General features: G+C 47.1%; 2 protein-coding genes across 15 annotated transcripts in view; one reads left to right on the top strand and one right to left on the bottom strand.

The window, feature by feature from the left end:
• Positions 1–152: 152 nt before the first annotated feature.
• Positions 153–10,163, bottom strand: UBE2B (ubiquitin conjugating enzyme E2 B). Its single transcript, XM_062189140.1, has 6 exons — positions 10,021–10,163; positions 8,162–8,242; positions 6,666–6,691; positions 3,159–3,248; positions 2,042–2,130; positions 153–709 (listed from the first exon to the last, which is right to left on the bottom strand). Exons 1-6 carry the CDS (start codon positions 10,062–10,064, stop codon positions 581–583), a joined length of 459 nt encoding a protein of 152 aa, XP_062045124.1. The 5' UTR covers positions 10,065–10,163; the 3' UTR covers positions 153–580.
• A 3,703-nt stretch (positions 10,164–13,866) lies between these two features.
• The window catches only part of CDKL3 (cyclin dependent kinase like 3), a 113,188-nt gene continuing 106,080 nt past the window's right edge, over positions 13,867–20,974 (top strand). For 13 of the 14 annotated variants that reach the window (XM_062189144.1, XM_062189141.1, XM_062189147.1 and 10 more), the window contains exons 1-3: positions 13,867–14,014; positions 14,340–14,525; positions 17,526–17,720. In XM_062189144.1, coding sequence (XP_062045128.1) covers positions 14,361–14,525; positions 17,526–17,720 — 360 coding nt within the window. In that variant the 5' untranslated portion in view covers positions 13,867–14,014; positions 14,340–14,360. The remainder of the gene's footprint in view (positions 14,015–14,339; positions 14,526–17,525; positions 17,721–20,974) is intronic. The other variant, XM_062189143.1, reaches the window with a different exon arrangement.

The following is a 20,974-nucleotide window of genomic DNA, read 5'->3' on the forward strand; positions in this document are numbered from 1 at the left end:
GCTGGAGATTATAACTTGTATTCAGAGTCAAGTTTGAAGACTTTCTTGATAAAGGTAACTATGTTCTTCTGAAATTGGAAATAAAACTATCAATTGATGGACAGCTAGTTATTAACCCCTCCTATACAGATAAGGAAATAAGTGACAAAGTGTCTTGCACTGAAGTTATGTATTTTAACAGCTTTACATGTAATATTCATATATAAAAAACTTTTAAGTGCTTTTCTCCAATTTAAAAATCTAAAGAATTCAAAAATAAGGCATTCAATATTTGAAAAAAGTACAGATTTACAAAATGTGTATATTCTGTCATGAAAACTCCACACCAACATTATACACTTGGAAAAAAATACAAACAGGATATATTACAAATTTATGCAGCAATAACTTAGTTCACACCATGCAATAAAAAGTACATTAATCAAGATACACAAGCTTTTGTAGGTTCTAAACTGAAGGACTTTTTTCTTGTTTTTCTGCAGAATCCTTAAAACTTGTGGCACTTAAAATTGGTTAGCCTTTCTACTGAGAGGTAAATTATACACAACAATGATGGAAAGGATCGACAGCCCGGTGTCTATTAGGAATCATTCCAGCTTTGCTCAACAATGGCCGACACTCTTTTCTCATATTCCCGTTTGTTTTCCTGATAAAGCTGTGCTGCCTGGCTATTGGCTGGACTGTTTGGATTCGGTTCATCCAGCAGAGACTAGAAGGAAAGAGGAAAGAAAACACAGATTGGCACAGTGACTCCTTGTACTACTGGGTCAGACAGGAAGAACAGAAAAAACACTCCAACAAGAATTACTGCAGAGATTACCATGCCTTTTTAGCTCTAAATACTTTCAGAAATGGCTCGATAAATAGTATAGTGAGGCATTTCTTGTTGCTAGAGAACTTAAGCTTCTAAAAGAAATAGTCCTCAACACCCTGAAGACCTGTAATCCCAATGAAGTCGGAAAAGAACAATATTCTTTAGTATACGGAGACTTGCCATTAACAAGACGACAAACAGCTTCATTTGGTTACAACAGAACACTGACAAACCTTGATAATCAACATTTTCCCAGGGTAAACTATTATCATAGTTACTTTCCAAATGTCTGAGTAAGCCGGGGTTGGGAGTGAACCTTGTTTAATCAACAAAATACAGACATGTAGTCATGAGGGAATGTAACAGGAAGGCTGAGAGTAACACAAAATGATGGCTGGAGTTAAAGAGGTGTTACAGAAAAACCTTCACAAAGGGTCACAAAGCGGCCGGCACCCTAGCTTAACAGGCTAATCCTCCGCCTTGCGGCGCCGGCACACCAGGTTCTAGTCCCGGTCGGGGCACCGGATTCTATCCCGGTTGCCCCTCTTCCAGGCCAGCTCTCTGCTATGGCCAGGGAAGGCAGTGGAGGATGGCCCAAGTCCTTGGGCCCTGCACCCGCATGGGAGACCAGGAGAAGCACCCGGCTCCTGGCTTCTGATCAGCAAGATGTGCCGGCCGCGGTGGCCATTGGAGGGTGAACCAATGGCAAAAAGGAAGACCTTTCTCTCTGTCTCTCTCTCTCTCACTATCCCCTCTGCCTGGCAAAAAAACAAAACAAAACAAAAACAAAACAAAGGGTCACAAAGCAGAAGGTGAGTTCTGCTCCTCTCAGTTTCGAGGCTCACATACCCCTCCCTCCTGCCCTCCAGAACCATCATCCCAGGGCAGCTCCGGAAGATCGGGCAAATCATCCCCTTCAGGTGGGACCGCACCTCCGCGCTCCTCTGCAGCTGACAGTGGCTTGGGGACCCCGTGGTTCGCAAGCCACCATCTTTATTTCTCCACACTCAGAGACACGAGTTTTAAGTGATCAGTGAGAAAACAACTTACATATGTGGTAAGGAAAGGGAGGGAGGCCCCCACACTGATCAGTTAGCTCTCATCTGAGCCCTGCCATGGGGCAGCTGGGTACTGGGAAAACAGTCTGCTCCCCTGGTCTTCACACCACTCTTTGAGGATGTGTCCTATCTCAGAAAATATCAAAAAAATTCTGATGCACAGCCTTACCTGAATTGATGTTAAGATAGAAGATACATCATATGTTGGACTCCATCTATTCTGAAGGATATCTAAACATATGCTACCATCAGCATACACTGTGAAGACAACAAGAGTACTGGTTACCTTAACCGCGCATATCTAACACTTAGGGGAGATCACAGCAGGACTCTTGCATGCTCTCCCACTGTGCCTTTCAAATAAATGAAGAACACTTTACGGAACTTTAAAGATACACTTAAGCTTCATATACTGATCCCAATTTTGTTGAAACAAAAATTGCATTTTAAAAAAATTTATCTGAAAGGCAGAGTGACAGAGGGGGGAAGGGCAGATGGGGAAAAGAGGACCTTGCATTTGCTGGTTCACTCCCAAAATGGCCACAATGGCTGGGGCTGCGCCAGGCCAGAGCAAGGAACTCCCTCCAGGTATCGGACATGGTGGCAGGGGCACAAGAACTGGAGCCGTTAGCTGTTCCCTTCTGAGATGCATCACCAGGACACAGGGCTGGAGCAGCTGAGATTCAAACCAGCATTCAACAGGGGATGCCATTATCACAGGCAGCAGCTTGACCCACAGTGCCACAATCATGGCCCCAAACTCTGCATTTTCAAAGTTACACTTTAGGTGATAAATCTTTTCACATTTCCACAAATGAATGTTAATTATCCCTAATTCAGAAGCTACCCAAACAAGGCAACTTTATATCAAATCTGGAGCTGTTTTGTGTGTATGTGTGTGGGGGTGCAAGGGGAAGGATTTATTTACTTTTTAAATTTGTATTTATTTTCATTTTATTTGAAAAGCAGAAAGCTTTCATCTACTGATTCATTCCAAAATTGCCCCCAACAGCCAGAGATGGGCCAGGCTATAGCTGGGAGCTCCCATGCGCGTGGCAAGAACCCGAGTACTTGAACCATCATCTGCTGCCTCTCAGGGTGTGTATGAACAAGAAGCCAGAACTCAGACCACTAGGATACAGTAGGTGGGTGCCCCAAGTGGTAAACATGGCTGCCATGGACAGGGAGGTGCTATCTGCAAGAGGGCTCTCCAAGGGAGAGGAAAGGGGCAGGACCTAACAGGAAACAACTCTGTCCCCTGCCCCCACAAATAAACTGCTACTCACCATTGGGATGAAACATTTTGGATAAAAACCTAACAGTTGGCGGCTTATTTGGATATTCTTCAGAAAATTCTATCACTAGTTTAAAAGTACCTAGACAGAAAACAAACCAAGATAATTATAGTAAAGACAATCACAACTTCCTAATCCCTTCAGTTACTTCTCAACTCCACACTGGTTTTTGTGTAACCACATAAAAGTATGTTAACTCTGGTTTAGCACAAAAACATACTAAATATATTTCTATTTACTTTAGACTGTTAACAAGTAGCAATGGCAAGCACTTTGAAAACACATACTTTCATGGACACTGGTGGGAGTTTTAACTGTCTTATTTTAGCGAGGCAAATGGGCCTTTGCTACAAAGATTTAAAATGCACACTGGAAGAAGTACTGTTTATTACAGCTTTGAAAGGAGAGATCTCCCTACCTCCCAAAATATGCCACAGGATCTTCAAGAGGGGCTGACTACCACATGGCCAAGGACCCTGACTGGAGGCAGGTGTCAATGTCACCGGTCAGCTCTACCCCTTTATAAATCCCTACATTTAAATATGCCAAAAATCATTAAGCTTCGGTTTAATTGCCCACTGTTGGCTACAGGCTAACATGGTACATTCTGGCCAGTCTAAACCAGTACTTAATGGTTAGCAAGTAAAAAAATATGCATTTGTAACAAAGTCCACCTGTTCAGAGTGTACCTAGAAGTTAAGGACTCTTCACTCCCATTTCCAAGAAACAGCCACTCTGAAGGGTTCTGTGTTTGCATTTCTAACTTCTCCTAGAGCTCTTATTTTGCAGAAGCGAGGTTCTCTAGTCGCCCGCAAGCTCATGGACCCCATCAGGAAGCAGGAAGTCATCCCTCACACAACATCAGCACAGCTTTCACCATTCTGGCCCAGGGGCTCCTTCATTTCATGGAAGCAGTTAAAAAGGCAGCATCTTTCTTAGTCTCAATTCTAAGCTTCTGGCTTCAGTCTACAAAACCTAGAGGCTCATATTCAGTAAAAGCCTTATCCTCACTGGTCACACTTTTGGCATCTGGTCTCTCTCTTACCTCTTCAGATTGAGGGGTGTGGTTTGGACACAGGAATTCAGAGGGGCAAGGACACATGCACACAGAAGGTGACTTCTACACAGGTGATGAAGTTAGTCTCATGCCCAATTATACTCACTTTTATTTTCAAAGTTAACATTTTAATTATAAGCAAACAAACACGGAGCAGCAGTTTTTCAAGTTTTCTGGTCTCAGGATCACTTTAAATGTGGAGGCTCACCACTGCCAAGCTTCCCACGAGAATTCACTGAACAGGAAACGGGGAAGGGATGCATGCAATGCCACTCCAACGTATGGCTTTTCCACAAAGAGACAAGACAGGAGTCGCCACAAGAGCAACAGAAATAGTGCAGTGTGGCTAAGACAAGGATGAAGTCTGAGTAATTATTACTTTGTTTTCTAAACATCCTTTTTATATAATTTAATTTTAAAATAATGGCTCTTTAATAACCAGTTTGCAACAACTCCTGAATGTGAACAAATGGCTCTGTGAACCACTGCAGGCTGCTTCCAGCAGGACTGCTGATAACTACTGAGACTCATTTTTGCTGGAGTAGAAACCAGTAACTCAGAAAATTTCGAAAATATTTACTGATACACTAAAAAGTCACTGAATGCATTACACATTAATCCAGGGACATATTTAATCAAACATGTGGACTACCCCTTCAAATTCAGGGAGAAGTGTAGCACTGTTCTACATTTTTGTAACGCTAATGACTGGCTTAATAGAAGGCAGCTGCATTCTCTTATCTGCTTTTGCACACAATCTGCTACAATATGCTGTTTTGGTTAAAGTACAGCATATGAAGAAAGTCTGGCCTCACACAAATATATAATTGAAGAAAGGACTGTTTTCACAGCCTATGCAAATAATTGTAGGCATTCCTTATTTGGGTATTACATCAAAGAGGAAACAGTAGCTTTTAATTTTTAAAGGTTTGTTGCAAAACAGAATCTGAAACCACCATTAGTAAACTCTTTGCCCTCGGTTACACTGAAATCTGCTGCACACTCCACACATCTTTCATCATGTAACGTTATGCACTGGATGTTGGGAAAGTATGAGTTCAGCCAGGGTTTACAGACCTTCCCAATGATGCCGTTCCCCCTTTACAGACTGTCAGTCAACATCACCCGGTAAGCTCATCAGAAAAGTCTTTTTAAGTGTTGGGAAGCCATCATTTCATTATCAGAAACAAATACCTTCTGTTGCTTTCCTAAGAGCCCACTGAGCTCACCTCTGAACACCACCTGGCATAAGCTCAAACCTGAATAACGGGTTTGTCTGCCATTCTTTCAAGTGACAAAAGCTGCAATGCAGCAGCAGGGACCCACTCTCACTTCCCCCACACAAGGGTCAGGACCCAGCACCACCAGTAGCATCTACTGTTCTAGCAAGGCATCTTTAAGTAGAACTATCATCTTCTAAAACGTAGAGAAAACTGTGGGTGCTGGTACAGGTTGGTGCCCCTGTCTTAATCTGTGAAGATGCTACAATGAAGTTTCAGCCACTACTGCTTTTGTACCATCCATGCTATCTTCAGTATGAAGACAGGTTTGATTGCACAGATAGCCTAGGAGTTCTCACTTGATCATCTCTGATACAGAGAACAAAAGGGGAGATCCTCATGTACCTGCCTCAACTCCCTACACACACTAGAGTAAATCACTGGTCACTGTGTGTGTGTGCGCACGTGTGTGTACCCATCCCTTCAACACGCCAAGTGCATGTGTTCTTAGTAAAAGTGTGATGCTACAACATATTTTACTAAAACCTATGTCCAGATCCACTAACGTTTAACAGGCAAGGGACATTCTGGAGTCCAGACACATGGGAAGTTGCTTAACCACTTCCCCTACTGGGCATTCAGGTTAGCCCTTGCAAACAGGGCAGCAGTTTCATTCTTGTACATAAAGCCTTCAAGGCTTAATTCCAAAGTCATCTGGATCATTGTAACAAAACTGTTTAACAATTTTTTTTTAAAAAAAATTCATGCCAGTAAGTAGTAAAAATCAAGTATGTAGTTAAAGTCAATTTGGTAAGCACAATTACAAATCCATGTTAGAAGCAGTTTCCCATGTTCCTGGCTTGTGGTGACAATACCCAACATGAGATGCAGAGGATGCAAAATGCTAACTGCTCATGGGTTTTAAATGATAGTAGTATGTGAAGCTACTATGTGACTGCAGGATACACTCAACACAGACCCTGCCATCTTAGCTTAGAGCAAAATATCACAGATAACACGGGGAACTGTCAGTGAGTGTGACCAAGCCGATATGGGGCAAAAAGTCCCCCACAAACTGTTAATCCTTGGAAACTTTATTTTCACTTGGCCTACTACCAACACAAAAGTGATTCAAGTACGTACACTGGCATTCCACTTCTCTACTTAAAAGAGCCCATTTAACACTCAAAAAAAAAAAAAAAAACAGTAAGAATGACTTACCATCTTCAAAGGGTGTCCCTTCTGGTCTGAAAACAAGAAGATTTCTAATTAAAAGAAGGTTTTCATTCTTTTTCTGATCTTCAAGAATGGAAAGGATCAACTCCAACAAGAGAGAAAGGCCCTCATTCTGACGATTTACGGAGTTTTTAAGAGAACGTAGTGCAGTACCAGTCAGGCCTGGACTTTCTCAAAAGCAGGCAAGAGAGTAACTTTGATTTTCTAAGTTTTTCTGCTAGGGTGGTTTTACACAACAAACCAAAACAACTTGCCCATAATTTCAGCACAAAAAGAATTCAGATTATAAATGATATGTGTTCTCCCAAGAGAAAAAAATCGCCTTTTCTCTTTGCAGAGCATGATGGAAGTCAATACTCTCTGGTGTACTGAAACCCCAGACCACCCTGCTTCCCAAACAGCTTGCGCTCAGCACAGGGGATGCTCGTGCACATCATCTCCTGGCCTCCACACCCCAGTCTCAGGTTTCCTAGCAGCAGTGGGAAATGCAATTACTGCCTGCACGGCACAGCCAGGACCTCCAGCAAGGGAACAGCCTGAATGTGACAGAACCATTTTACTGTGCACAGGTGACTTTTGCTGCTTCTCTACTGGTCATTTTATGTAGACTCACAATTGAGTCTGACAACTCCAAGTTGTTTATGAAACTATTTCAGATATTCAATTAGTGCAAAATGCTAGCTTAAGAAGAATGAAAGAAAAGAGAGCAAGTCCAGGAGAACCAGCCGCACAGAAAAGGTCACACCCAAGAGCCTCGGTATTCCATCGAAGGCTGCGTCTCCCAGGGCTCCAGGCATCTCACACTGGGATGTGAAACATTCTCACTGCAAGTCGTGTCACAAAGCTCTCAATATTCTTGGTACCAAGACTTTTTACAGTTCCAACAGAACGAGAGAACATAAACACTGGCATACACAGCTTGCTGCGAAAAAATTTCTCCTTTTCCCTTTGTTATCCCATTAGGTTTCAACTACTATATATATATATATAATATAATATAATATAATATAATATAATATAATATAATATATTATATATATATTTTTTTGGGGGGGACAGGCAGAGTGGACAGTGAGAGAGAGAGAGAGAAAGGTCTTCCTTTGCCGTTGGTTCACCCTCCAATGGCCGCTGCGGTTGGCGCATCGCGCTGATCCGAAGCCAGGAGCCAGGTGCTTCTCCTGGTCTCCCATGCGGGTGCAGGGCCCAAGGACTTGGACCATCCTCTACTGCCTTCCCGGGCCAAAGCAGAGAGCTGGCCTGGAAGAGGAGCAACCAGGAAAGAATCCGGCGCCCCGACCGGGTCTAGAACCCGGTGTGCCGGCGCCGCAGGCCAAGTGAGCCGCGGCGCCGGCGTCAACTACTATATTAACAAGTAAAAAATTGAGTATTAAACCATATGTGTAACACCACCAAAGAGCAAATAAGCTTGGTATGACTACCAAAACGTTCAAGTTTTTCTTAATTGAAATCTTTCAACTCACCCAAATATAACCGCATTCCACTGCATGATGTTGTTTTCCGACGGTGCGCCGCTGACACCCACAGGCGGGTCCTCCTGCAGTCTGGAAATCCAGAGTGGTCGGTTTAAAAGTGAGCAGCAGAGCCACGAAGGAGGCCAGAAAGAACACTTAGGGACTCTGTACCAGCTATGCTGAACCAGAAACCATACCCATTTCCTTGTTGTTGCACCGCGCTGCAGTGACTCACATGACTTAAATACATCACCAGGGATATTCGAACGCACTCATAAATACCTCTCCGATCTGGGAGCCATCCCTCTCGAGCTACTACAAGAGTAAAACATCTCTTCAAAAACAAACGTACACAGGCTGCCTTCTTGCCCCACAGCTGTAAAACCTCAAGGGCAAAAAATATTTCACCAGAACCATTGATTTTGCTGCTCCAAACGGGCAGACTGTGCGAATCCAAACTACAGCTGCTTGTGCAACATGGTTGCAAAAAAGGGGCTTTGCAGGGCAAACCTCAGCGCAGGCAGTGAGGGCCGAGAGCACTTGGGTTCAGGTTCCTCAGGGACTGGGTTTCTGCATCTCCGGTGCTTCGCTGGGCAGCGGAGCGAGCCGCAGCTTCCACTGGGTTGCCCCGCAGGCTGCTTCTACAGGCGTGCGCTCAGGAGCCGGCAAGACCAAACCCTCCTCCTCTGAAGACCCCTGGAGAAGCACCGGGCTGCCATGTGTTCAAACACTCGCGCAGGAACTGGGGAACAATGGCATCGGCTGCCACTCTCACCACTTGAATTTCGGTCGCGGGAACGAAGGCAGTTTTCCTGATTCTAGGGTTTGGAGGTAAGATTTCTACACCAGAGGTCTGTTCCAGACTGTCCCCACATTAAAACCACTACACTAAGGCACAAACACAGAGGCACTTATTTGCACACAGTGCTTTGCAGTGAGCCACGTAAACACGGTTTTCAGTCAACATCGGGCAAACCAGGCCTCCCGACCGGAAGCCCGAGGAGCTGGACACCTACTTGTAAATCGCTCGAGAAGCCACGAGCGAACTAACACGGTGGCCAGAGCGCGCACGATGGCTCCCAGATGCCTTACATAAGCCTTTACAATGGCCAAGTCGAGAGGTTCCTTCTGGAGCGGCAAACCCAAGTTTTGATACCGCATATTCAGTCCCCATTAAGGCAAGTCTACCCCCAAAAAACCTCTGCTAAGTTCCCCCTCACTGTCCCTCTCAGCTCCGAGTAGCCCGTACGAGGCAATCAAACCAACCAGCAGAGGGGCAGTTTCCTCCCCGCACCCCGCACCTCGGTCACAAAGGGCGGCCCGCGGCGCTCGGACGCGCGCCAGGCCGGCGGGCTATAGATAGGGCTGCGCTCAGCGGCCCGAGCGCGGCCCCGACGCCAGCTCCCCGGTCCTGGCAGGCGGCGGGGGCAGAGTCGGGTTTCGGGGATGGGGTAACCACCTCCGGCCCTCGCGCGGCACACCCCACCCGCCCCGCGGGGCGCAGAGGAACGGGGGAGGGGGCTCCGGGCCCCGACCCCGAGCCGCGGAACAAAGCTGACCGCTGCAGCGGGCGAGCAGCAAGCTCCGTCAGGAGCCGGCTTCTGGGCCGGAGAGAGGGGGCGCCGCGAGGTGCGGGCGCCCCAGGCCGGCCGATCGCCTCCTTTCCACTTTCGGGGGATGGGAGGGATCGTAGCGGGATTTCTGAGTCCTCAGAGAGGTTGGCCAGGCCAGCGCCGGGCTTCCGTAGGTCCCGCCGGGCCCACGGCCGGCGCCTGTACAGGCAACAGGGGACGGTGTCCGCGATCCCCGCCCTGCAGCCCCACTGCTTCAGCAAGGAGCCGCCATCGGGGGCAGGAGGAGACCCTTACCGCTTGAAATCCCGCATGAGCCTCCTCCGCGCCGGGGTCGACATGCTCCCCAGCTGCCCCGCGGTCAATCTGAAAGAAAAAGAGTCCCGCGCAGCCCCCCCACCCCCCGGCGCGGCGGCCGAATCACTGTGGGTCACCGCCGCCGCCGAGACTGCACAAACAACCCCGCAATGACGTCTCCCTCCGCCGCCTCCAGATCCCTCCGCCCTCCGCCGCTACCACGGCAGCAGGGGGAGCCGGGCGGAGGAGCGGCCCGGCGCCGCTTCCCGCAGCCCGCCGGCCGCGATCGCTCCCATTCCGCCTTCCGTTACGGGTCCACAAATTAGTGTTCCCCGTGCTCAGAGCAGAGGTGGTGGGTTAAGCGACACCGAAACGGAAATACTACTTTGTCTTCCCCCCCCGCGTCACGAATTTAAGTTCGGCGGGGTGGGGAAAGAGGGACAGCATCCGGGGCCAGAGATTTCGGGGAAAGGAGGAGGGATGACGTAAGGTCACGTGGCCGCCGTCGGCGTTGTCAACAATCCACCCCTGAGGGGGAGGGGACGAAGTATCTAGAACCACGTGTCCCTGTGACGCTTTAGAACGGGTCACGTGAGCGCGTCCCCTGGACCTGCTGGGCCGGGTCTGGGAAGCGGAGGGCGGGATACGTCTTCATCAGTTGTTCCCCGTGTCTGTCCCAGATACAGGGACCGTACCGCCGGGGTCGTGCTGGAACCGATAGGTTGTTTTGATTCCGGAGTTTAAAAAACGGAACCAGAAGTAACTCAGGACTTCATTTTTATCCCTCATTGGCTTATCAACTTTGCTCCGTGGGGCAGGAGGGAAAATCGAAAGGGCTGTCACCTTCTAGGGAGCGCAACACAAAGTAAAAGCCCCCGAAATGTTTCCCCCACGGCTGCCGGATGTCTGTTCCCGCCTAGTAGTGGGGTTCCCAAGGTTGGAATTCTAGGTGGAGACAGAAGAGTTAAAGAGGCCCCATGGAAATGAGTTGTTAATGGGTCTGGGTTCATTCTAAGATAACGACAGATTTGTCTGCTCTTTGGCACCCACGAGAGCAGAGAGTGGTTGGTTGTCAACGAAATCTACAAAAGAATTCAGATCTGGAGGAAGGCGTCGTGGAGGCACGTGGGAGCTATACAGCTAGCCCCAGATAACTCATTTTAGATTTCTCTGCGTTCGCAAGCAGCGGACGTGCCTCCCCCTCCCCCGCCCCGCTGCTCACAGGTGTGGACTATGGGGACCCTGAGCATCCCCTTCAGTCGCTAAATTCCCCCTCTCTGTAGCCTCCGTTTCTGTCCTGAGGTTTTGTTGGTCAGGAGGGCTCTGAGCCCTTCCCTATGGAGGAATTCAGTTCTACAAGGAAAAGGAGGGTAGGATGAGAACCACCTAATTTCGCACAGAAATTGCCCGCAGTCCCATTGAACCAGAAAGGGTTAACTTTCCCATTTTCCTGATCACAACCTTTTTTCAAGCCCTGGTTTCTAGCTTTTGGTTTTAGTAGCGGCCTTGTGATCAAGGTAGCCAGGCCTTAGGTCATGGTGTGTGCTCACCGTGGGATTCTTCAGTATTATTTTATTTCGCTTTCCTGCCACTGCAACCTTAATCCTCTCTATAGCCAAAGAGGAAGGCATAAGCGTAGTTACACGCAGTGAAATGCTAAAGAGAAACTCTTAAAAATCCCTGTCACTCTGGGTTCTAGTCCCGGCTGCCCGTCTTCCAGTCCAGCTCTCTGCTGTGGCCCGGGAGGGCAGTGGAGGATGGCCCAAGTGCTCTCTCTCTCTCTCTCTCTCTCTCTCTCTCTCATTGTCTAGCTCTCTCTGTCAAAAAAAAAATCCCTGTCAATTATCTAGCAATTTTTATTTATTTATTTAATTTTTTTGACAGGCAGAGTTAGACAGTGAGAGAGACAGAGAGAAAGGTCTTCCTTCCTTTGTTTTACCCCCCAAATGGCTGCTATGGCCGGTGCACTGTGCTGATCAGAAGCCAGGAGCTGGACGCTTCCTCTTGGTCTCCCATGTGGGGGCAGGGCCCAAGCACTTGGGCCATCCTCCACTGCCTTCCCGGGCCATAGCAGAGAGCTGGCCTGGAAGAGGGGCAACCGGGAGAGAACCGGCGCCCTGACCAGGACTAGAACCCAGGGTGCCAGTGCCGCAGGCGGAGGATTAGCCTAGTGAGCCGACGCCGGCCACTTATCTAGCAATTTATAACTGTTTTGGTAATAGACACTTTATGAATTTCCAAAATGAAATAATATGCTTGACAAATATAAAACGAGCTTCATGAGGCTTTAGAGCAGTTTATTACCAGAAGTTGCTGGCTGTCCTGGACACCAAGCCTGCCATAATCTATCTGTAAAAAGAATAGGCAGAGAGAAAGAGAGGAAGAGGGAGGTGGATCTTCCACCCACTGACTGATTCCTGCAAATGCCTGCACCAGCAGGGCTGTGCCGGGGCAGCCAGGAGGCCAGGACTCCATCTCCTCTCCCATCCCCCAGCCCCCGGGGGCATCATCGGCTGCCTTTCAGGACGTGATGGAGGGAGCTGGGTGGGAAGCAGAGCAGCCCGGGCTTGAATGGGTTCTCCACTGTGGGATGGGGGTGTCCTGAGTGTGGCCCCGTCCAATGCACCTTAAGGTTTGCCCTAAGAAGTCTTACAGCTGTCATTACTGACACCTTTGTAGCTAGACAGTGAGCTCACTGAGGGTGGGGATAATCTGCATTGTGGTTTGTCCCTTGCAAATAGTCAACCATTTGCTACACACGGTTACAGCACGTGTGGGCCCAACGTAAGAAAGATTTACTATGACATTCTTATTTATAAGGTATTTGATAGTATGGCTGAACAGTTTTCAAAAGGAAAGACAATTCTGTGTATCTGAGGTGGTAAAAGAGAACCATGGTTACGCCTTCGTTTCTAGCTCTCAACATAAACCCTAGTGACGGTGTGGAAATACTTGGAAACCTGTCCAGATACCAATTTCTTTATCCCATCCCAATTGAATTGAGATGGTGGGGAGCTTTTTAGTTATTTTAATGTGCATCTTGGAGTGGGTCCTACTGGATTAGAATTTACTGGATAATGTCCCTCCTCATAGCTGAGAAGCACGGCTCATTTTGGCCTTTTACGTCCACTGCATTTTGCAGAAAAAGCAAGCCCCAAATAAAGACGGCACTCTGCGGGCACTGGGCTCTAGTGATCTCCTTGTTATTCATTAGGGGCTGTCACCCCTGCAGAAGCAATTAATCACCGGCCTCACCCCCTACCCCCGCCCGGGTCCTTTATAATCACACCATATGTGGAACCACGTTTTTCAGTTATCTGGTTTCCTAAAGCGGGCGTTTTAGGGTTTTGGCTGTAGTTTTTGAAAAGGATCAGTGGGTGTTGGAAGAACTCAGAAGGCATATTAAGTGTTCAAAAACGGTTCTTAAGAGCCATCTTGTCCCCGTTTTAGGGATTAACGTGGACTGCAGGGGTCGAGCTCCGTCACTGGGCCTTTCTTGGACGCTCCAATTTCCAAGCTGTGGAACGACGAAAGCCACCTTTCTAGGCTCCTTAACAAGCTGGTGTTGTACGACAAGGGTGCACCCGCGGCGCAGGGCGGACACCACTGCGCCCCGAGCACTTGCAGCCCTTCACCGTGCAGGCAAGAGACCCTTCCCCTCAAAACCGACGAAAACGCGGCGGCAACGTGTACGCCCGCGCCCCACCCCAAGCAAACTTCGACTTAACGCCCACCCACAGCGCGTTTCCGCTTTTCGCTTTCCCTTCCGGGTCGGGACCCCGCCTACGTTCCGGTCTTGCGCACTAGCGCCCGAGCGCCCTTCCCCCACCCCAACGTTGCCATGGTAGCGAGCGGCTCCCGGCCTGCCGGGATAGCGGGCTAAGTAGAGTCGGGGTCCCGTTGCCTGCCCGGGGCTGCGCGGAGCCACAGAATGGGCTGAGGCGGTGGCGGTTGCCCGGACGAAGTCGACCGCGGGACGAGGGGCGCGACGCCGGTCCGGGATTCTAAGACGTCGGGTTTGAGGAGCGGGCGGGAACGAGGCTGTGCTGGGACGCGGGGCCCGAGACGCGCGTGTGGGCGACTGCGGGGGTGCGCACCCTCTGGACTGGAGCCTGTGCCAGGAAGTGTGGGACCCCAGGCCTGCGGGACGGTGACGCGTGGCGAGGGAGTGTCCGGTGGGCGGCAGTGACCGAGGTGTCCTCCGGCCGGCTCGGTGCCTGTGAGGCCACGGGGCCCCTGCTGGGAAGTGTGGGTTACTGCGCGAATGCGGTGCCCAGAGTCTTTAACATTTTCCGTTTTCTTTCTTTCTTCCTCTGAAGAAGTAGCCGCCAGGCTTGAGGATGGAGATGTATGAAACCCTTGGCAAAGTGGGAGAGGGAAGTTACGGAACGGTCATGAAATGTAAACATAAGAACACTGGGCAGATCGTGGCCATTAAGATATTCTACGAGAAGCCGGAAAAGTCTGTCAACAAAATTGCATTGAGAGAGATAAAGTTTCTAAAGGTTTGCTTCTTTTGCCTTAGTGAGTCAAAAGGAAAATTGCTATGGAATAAAAGTTGCGGGAAGGAACGTTTCTTAGTGAGACATTTAATAGAAAAACAGATATCCTCTTATTGCCTGCATTCTGTCGTTTCATAGTGGTGCAAAGTGTACGTGTCTGCGTATAGTGTAACAAAATTACGCCAACCCTGTGGCTGGGTGAAGTGTAATACTGAGTACTGGCATCTACTTTGGGACCGGGCTGTGACTTCCGGGAGGGAGAGGAGTTCGTGGCCCTCAGGACTTGTGTGATTTAATCAGAAAGCCTGGAGGGTGTATGGGAATGAAGTGGAATTAAAAAGTCAGTGGCAGGTGGTTAACACAAGGTCCCTGTTGGGCTGGGAGGGTTCTTGAAAGAGGTGGGACGTGGATCAGGCGTGAGAGGTTGCGGGAGTTTTAGGTAAGAGGGAGAAACCGTCCTGTGCCAGCCTAGGGGGACAGCGGGAGCTGAGAGAGGCTAAAAACGCAGAGACATTGGCAGGGTTAGAAAGAGGGTTCTTGGGGCGTCAAAGCTACGTGGCTAGAAGGTGGGCGGTCGGGGAAGGTTTGGGATTCAGTGTAAAGAAATCGAATGCAGAGATACTCCACTGTGGGGTGGACAGAGCCCGGGTGGGTGGGGGGGAGTCCTTCATGGCTCAGGAGTCCTGGTGCATGCCCTGGGAGTGTAGTTAGGGAAGGAAGGGTCCTCCGTGTTGTGGAAGGCGAGGTGGGAGCCCGGGAGAGGTCAGAGAGCTGTGTGAGCCTCGCCGCGGGTGGAAGTATGTGGAAGACTCCAGCCAGTTCAGTTTGAGAAATACCACATTTCAGGTGACAGAACGTCAAATCAACGTTTAGGCATAGGCAGCAATATCCGGGCAGCTTCGTGGTGCAGACGGGGCAGGGCAGCCTCGGGGTGGGTTGAGGAGTGTGGAGGAAGCAGCAGGAGCGTTCCTTAGGGACTGGCTCTAAACCAGTGATGTGTGTGCGTGCGTGGGTGTGTGTGCGCGTGTGTATACAGGGATCTATCCGCGTGCTTTGAGGTCTGATTTTGACATCGTGGCCTAGATGTTTTATACGTGATGGAGAGAACAGATTACTTGTTCATCCTTATCTGGTAGAAAAGTAGTGTTTTCTTCTTTCTTGGTAAGGCTGTATTAGACATGATCAGTTCGCTTTCTAAGTGGAGCTATATTAGGCATTTGTGTGTTGCTGGAACTCTATTACTAGACAGTGGAAAGGAAAGTTAAAGTCGGTAAAGGTGGTGGGATTTTGTGATTCCAGGCCCGGTCTTGATGATCTAAAACGTAATCTGTAAGGCAACTGTCGTAAACCATGAATGAAAATTGGGTTACAGAGAGGCTTTTTTCCAGACAGTATTTCTTGTGCTTTCTTCAAGTTTGTTTTATTTAAGCTGGTTACTTTTACTACATAATCATTTTGTAAAAATAACCAATATGTGGTAAGAACACAGAGGTGACCTTGAAAATGGACGTATTTCTTACTATGCATATTGTTTTGAGTCACCTTAACTACTCACATTGGCTTCTTAGAGGATTTTTAATTTGATGTAATATGATTCCACTGGAGATTTCTTGCATTAGTTAACATTCCTAGACTAAAAGTAACTTAATTTGAACTAATTTTTTTCAGTTAGAATTTCATGAAATAAATTACAGTTAGAGTAATTAGTGGAAATTTCTGTAAAAATATTTACTAGTATTGGAGAAACAGAATTAAATAACTTGAAAAGGAATAATGAAACAATTCTTGGGGTTTCCTTGAAAAAAAAAAAAACAGTTCCTGATTACCTCATATTAACCCTTCACTGCCCTTACTGCTATTGCCTTGAAAATAGAGACTGCATAGGAAGCCAGCGGCTTTCCTGACATGAGGATAAACATCACAACAGTGGGAGGCAGCCAGTTCTCGTTGCTGTTGCCAGCGTTTTGTTGCCGCAGTGCCCTGGTATCAGGCCAGCTGGAGAAATTGAGAGCAAAAATAGGAAAGGAGCCTGGCATCACATTTGGCATGATTTTCTGTTAGTCATGTTGGAAGGATTTTAGTCTGTGTTAGGTTTAGTGAAGGGGGAAAAATGATGTTGTGCCATTAGAATCAAGGCAGATGTTTGTTCGTAGAAGTATAGTCTCCTAAGGAATCCAGCGCTGAAAATACACCCCTTCATTTTTAGCCAAATGAAAAAAACATTTTGGCTAGTTGAAAAAATGATTAGATATTTCAGATTTGATGATAAGTAATGTGTTGTAAAGTAGGAAAAGCAGTTTGAAATACTAAACCTCATTGCTCTCATAGCTGATAAAAATGACCAGTTTAAAGCTGTATCCAGTGACCGTTAGCAGTCTGGAAGGTGTTTGCTGTTTAGTGAAGGAGTACAGACAGCGAACCGAAATGTCCCCACAGAGTTTCTGTAAAGTTCCTGAGATTATTGCTTGGTGTTTCACACGTCTGAAGATGATCTTGATACTCTCCTGTTCTCTCGTTACACTCTGGCGAATCATGTCTCGAACTCACAGCTTCCTCTCTAGAGCTTAGCACAGCAATCAGAGAATGATTAATTTGTATGTATTCAGTCATACCCTTAGTGGTGTTGCAGTCAGAGCTCTTTGGTTCACATATGGACCTTCTAACTCTCAGATATTAAACTTAACCACAAACGATCACAAGATAGCAAGATAACGCTCAGCTTCATACTAAGTTATGTTATGGTGCATTGATTCTAAACTATTTTAAAAAGTAATTCCAATGCCAACTGGCAGTAAAGAACAAATCTCACTTAATTCTATATTGATCATGATATGGAGTAAAATTCTCTGAAAATGGGAATGTACGCAAATAAAGTGAGACATTTTTGTTAAAATGCGTGTAGGAAGATCAGCTGAGAATATTTGTTTCTTTTCAAAAGTATGTGTTATGCGTACACGTTGTCTTTAAACTTACATGTTAAAAGTCTGTTTCTTTTGTCAACAGCAGTTTCGTCATGAAAACCTGGTCAATCTGATCGAAGTTTTTAGACAGAAAAAGAAAATCCACCTGGTGTTTGAGTTTATCGACCACACGGTGCTGGACGAGCTGCAGCACTACTGCCACGGGCTGGAGAGCAGGCGGCTCAGAAAGTACCTGTTCCAGATCCTTCGGGCAGTCGACTATCTGCACAGTAACAACGTAAGTGCTTCTCAGGACACCACACGGCAGGACAAGGCTGAATCAGAGCGTCCTTTAAACACTTTGTTTTTCTGAGTTTTGCTGAAGTTCTCTTCTGAGCAGTACTGACAGACATCCTGAGCGTGGGGTGGGGATGTCAGTACCTGACAGTGTCGCTACAGAGTTGTAACTATAGGGCAGACCAAGCAGAGGCTGCTTGAAGTGCTGTCAGTAATCAAGTTTAGGGGAAGTAATGAAGTTTAGGGGTACCTTTTATTAGAGAAAAGGGCTTTACAATGGGTAAAATGGAGGCCATGGCTTAGTGGAAACTTGCTCAAATGAAGGAAGGTTTGCAGTTAGGAACTGGAAATTAGGCTAGGTTAGTAGCAAGTCAGTGTGGATGCATTTAGGGGAAGAACGGAGAAAATAAAAGTGGCTGAGGGGTTTAGGACTTGTCCTTTAACCTGTTGAAAATTAAGAAAAAGGTCAACTTCTGATTTTTAGGATGATTTTAGCTGCCTGGTTTAAGTGTTTAGCTTAGGGTTTTTTTTGTTTTTGCTTTTGTTTTTTGTGTTTTTTAAGATTTCTTTTATTTATTTGAAAGGGAGAGTTACAGAGAAAAAAGGAGAGACAGAGATCTTCCATCCACTGATTCACTCCCAAAATAGCTACAACTGTTGGGGCTGTGTTAGGCTAAAGCCAGGAGTTTTTTCTGGTTCTCCCACATGGGAGCAGGGGTCCAATGACTTGGGCCATCTTCTGCAGGTTTCCCAGGTGCATTAGCAGGTTACTGGATGGGAAGTGGAGCAGCTGGCACTTGAACTGGTGCCCGTATAGGATGGTGGCACTGCAAGCAGTGGTTTAACCCACTGTACCACAATGCCATCCCCAGCTTAGCAGGTTTTATGAAGCCTTTTTTCTCAACATAGCTTTACTTTCTAAAAAATTATATATATGAACTTATTCAGGAAATAACAGTAAATTAGATATATACTCAGGAAATAAAAGGAAAAGTCTCAAAAATAGTTTTATTAAGTAGGTGACACAGGCACAATTACTGTATGTCCCAGGCTTTTTTAGATCAGGTAACTTAATTTCTAATTTTCTGATTTGGGAATAGTTTACCTCATTTGTTCACCTTGAAAAATATGGTTGTGATAGCATCTGAAATTCATATTGACCTTTCCTTGCCAGTTGGGTCTGTGAGGAGACGGTATAATGTGATAGTTAAGGACATACAGTTTTTCATGTCATACTCTCCTGTGTTTCCTGCCATATTTTTGTGGGAAAGCTCTTACAGCTTGTATGGTGCACAGCTTGGACAACCAAGGTGGAGCCCCGTGATCCCATGGCAGTGGAAAGGTTATCCAACATCTCTGGGCTTCATTTTCCGCTTCTGTGAAGTAATACTGTAGTGTGTCACAGGTTTTTTTTAAGATAACTTAGTAAATATAAAGCATTTAGCACTGTGTCAGACATTTTTGAAGTACTCAGTGCATAGTGCTGGCTGGGAATCACAAATGGTTTTGTTATCTTTGCATAGTGCTTTGTCAAAAAAAATTTTTTTAAAGATTTATTTATTTAGCTGAAAGGCAGAGTTAGAGAGAAAGAGAGAGAGGGAGTGAAGAGAGAGAGGTCTTCCATCCTCTGGTTCACTCCCCAGATGACTACAGTGCCCCGAGCTGGGCTGATCTGAAGCCAGGAGCCAGGAATTTCTTCTAGGTCTCCTTCGTGATTGTGGGGGCCAGAGTATTTGGGCCATCTTCCACGCTTTCCTAGGCACATTAGCAGGGAGCTGGATCGGAAGTCCAGCAGCCGGGACTTGAACCACGATGCCACAGCACTGGCCCCTTGTCACAGACTCATAAAAATGTTGCTTGAGTAAAGGGAACTATCACTTTGAGCAAGTAAGTAGAATTTTAAAAAGAGTTATTTACTTATTTGAAAAGCAGAATTACAGGGAGAGAGAAGGAGAGACAGAGAGAGCTCTTCCATCTGCTTTGTTCATGGCTGCCTTAGTCTGGGTGAGAGATGGGGGTGATTTTTCTTTAGGTCCTAGGTAAGAGAAGAATGTGGTGCTGCTCTGTAGGCGCCCTTCTCTGCTATCCTGCGTCTCCCTAGATTGCCTCCCGTGCACAGGGTCGCTGAGAACTCCCTGTTACCTCTCCTGGTTCCTGGGAGAACCATCTGTCATCACCTCTTCAACCACCGCTCCAGGAGGAAAATTCCCGAAGTGCATATTCAGTTCTGACGACTTCCTAAAGCTATGATGTAGTTGGTTAACCACTATCTTTTCTTGGAAATTCTCACTGTCCCTTAAGCACAAAATACCTAGAGGTAATCACCCCTCTAAAATCAGTTCCTGCCAGTGGCACCATAATTCTCGGGCTCTCAGAATCATTTTTTACTTCATCTCTTGTTGTCATCCCCCCACCTAGTTGGTTCCGTTCCATCACTTCCCTTGGAGGCCTTTCCATATTCTCCCTCTCCATCCTTCCTCTCGCCACTATCCTAGTTCAAGCCCTTACCATCTTGTATCTGAACTGTCACAATAACTTGTCTCCAGATCTGGGTGCTTACTCATTCTTATACTAAATTCTTGCCGAAATGTGCCTAGATTGTGGCTTTATACTGTCACTGAAACGCTAAAAAATAAGCATTCATTTCTCAGTATCCTTAGGAAAAAGTCTGAACTTTTTGGATGGACTTCCAGGATGAATTTCAAGGTTATGGACAACCTCTCCCCAGGGTACCTGTGCCATCTTGTCTCCCTCAGCTTGCTCTCTGTAAGATGACTTAGCAGCACCGCTCTCTCAAGTGCCCTGCGCAGGTCTCCTTCTGTTCTCACAGTGGTCCCCCTCCTCTTTCACGCTGATGAAATCCTAGCTATAGTTCAACATCTTCTTATTGGGGCCAGTGCTGGGGTGCATCGGGTTAGACCTAAAATGCCAACTTCCCTTGTGGGCACCCATTTGAGTCTGGCTATTCTGCTTCCAGTGTAGTTCCCTGCTGATGTGCCTGGGAAATCAGTGAAGGATGGCCCAGCTCCTTGGGCCCCAGCACCCACATGGGAGACCCGGAGGAAGCTCCTGGCTCCTGGTTTTGGCCTGGTCCAGCCCTGGCTGTTGTGGCCATTTTGGGAGTGAACCAGCAGATGGAATCTCTCTCTCCCTCTCTCTCCGTCTCCCTTCCTCTCTCTCTTTCTCTCTGTCTCCCTTTCAAATAAATAGAATAAATATTTGAAAAAAAATTTTGAGAAGCAGAGAGACAGAGTG

Source organism: Lepus europaeus, chromosome 4, assembly GCF_033115175.1.
Source record: "Lepus europaeus isolate LE1 chromosome 4, mLepTim1.pri, whole genome shotgun sequence".
NCBI lineage: Eukaryota > Metazoa > Chordata > Mammalia > Lagomorpha > Leporidae > Lepus > Lepus europaeus.

Coding starts and splice junctions, on each gene's coding strand:
- UBE2B (XM_062189140.1), bottom strand. CDS start 10,064: ATGTCGACCCCGGCGCGGAGGAGGCTCATGCGGGATTTCAAGCG. Junction 6,692..8,161: donor TGGAATGCGGTTATATTTGG/GTGAGTTGAAAG, acceptor TCTTGTTTTCAG/ACCAGAAGGGACACCCTTTG. Junction 710..2,041: donor CTATCTTAACATCAATTCAG/GTAAGGCTGTGC, acceptor CTTTCCTTCTAG/TCTCTGCTGGATGAACCGAA.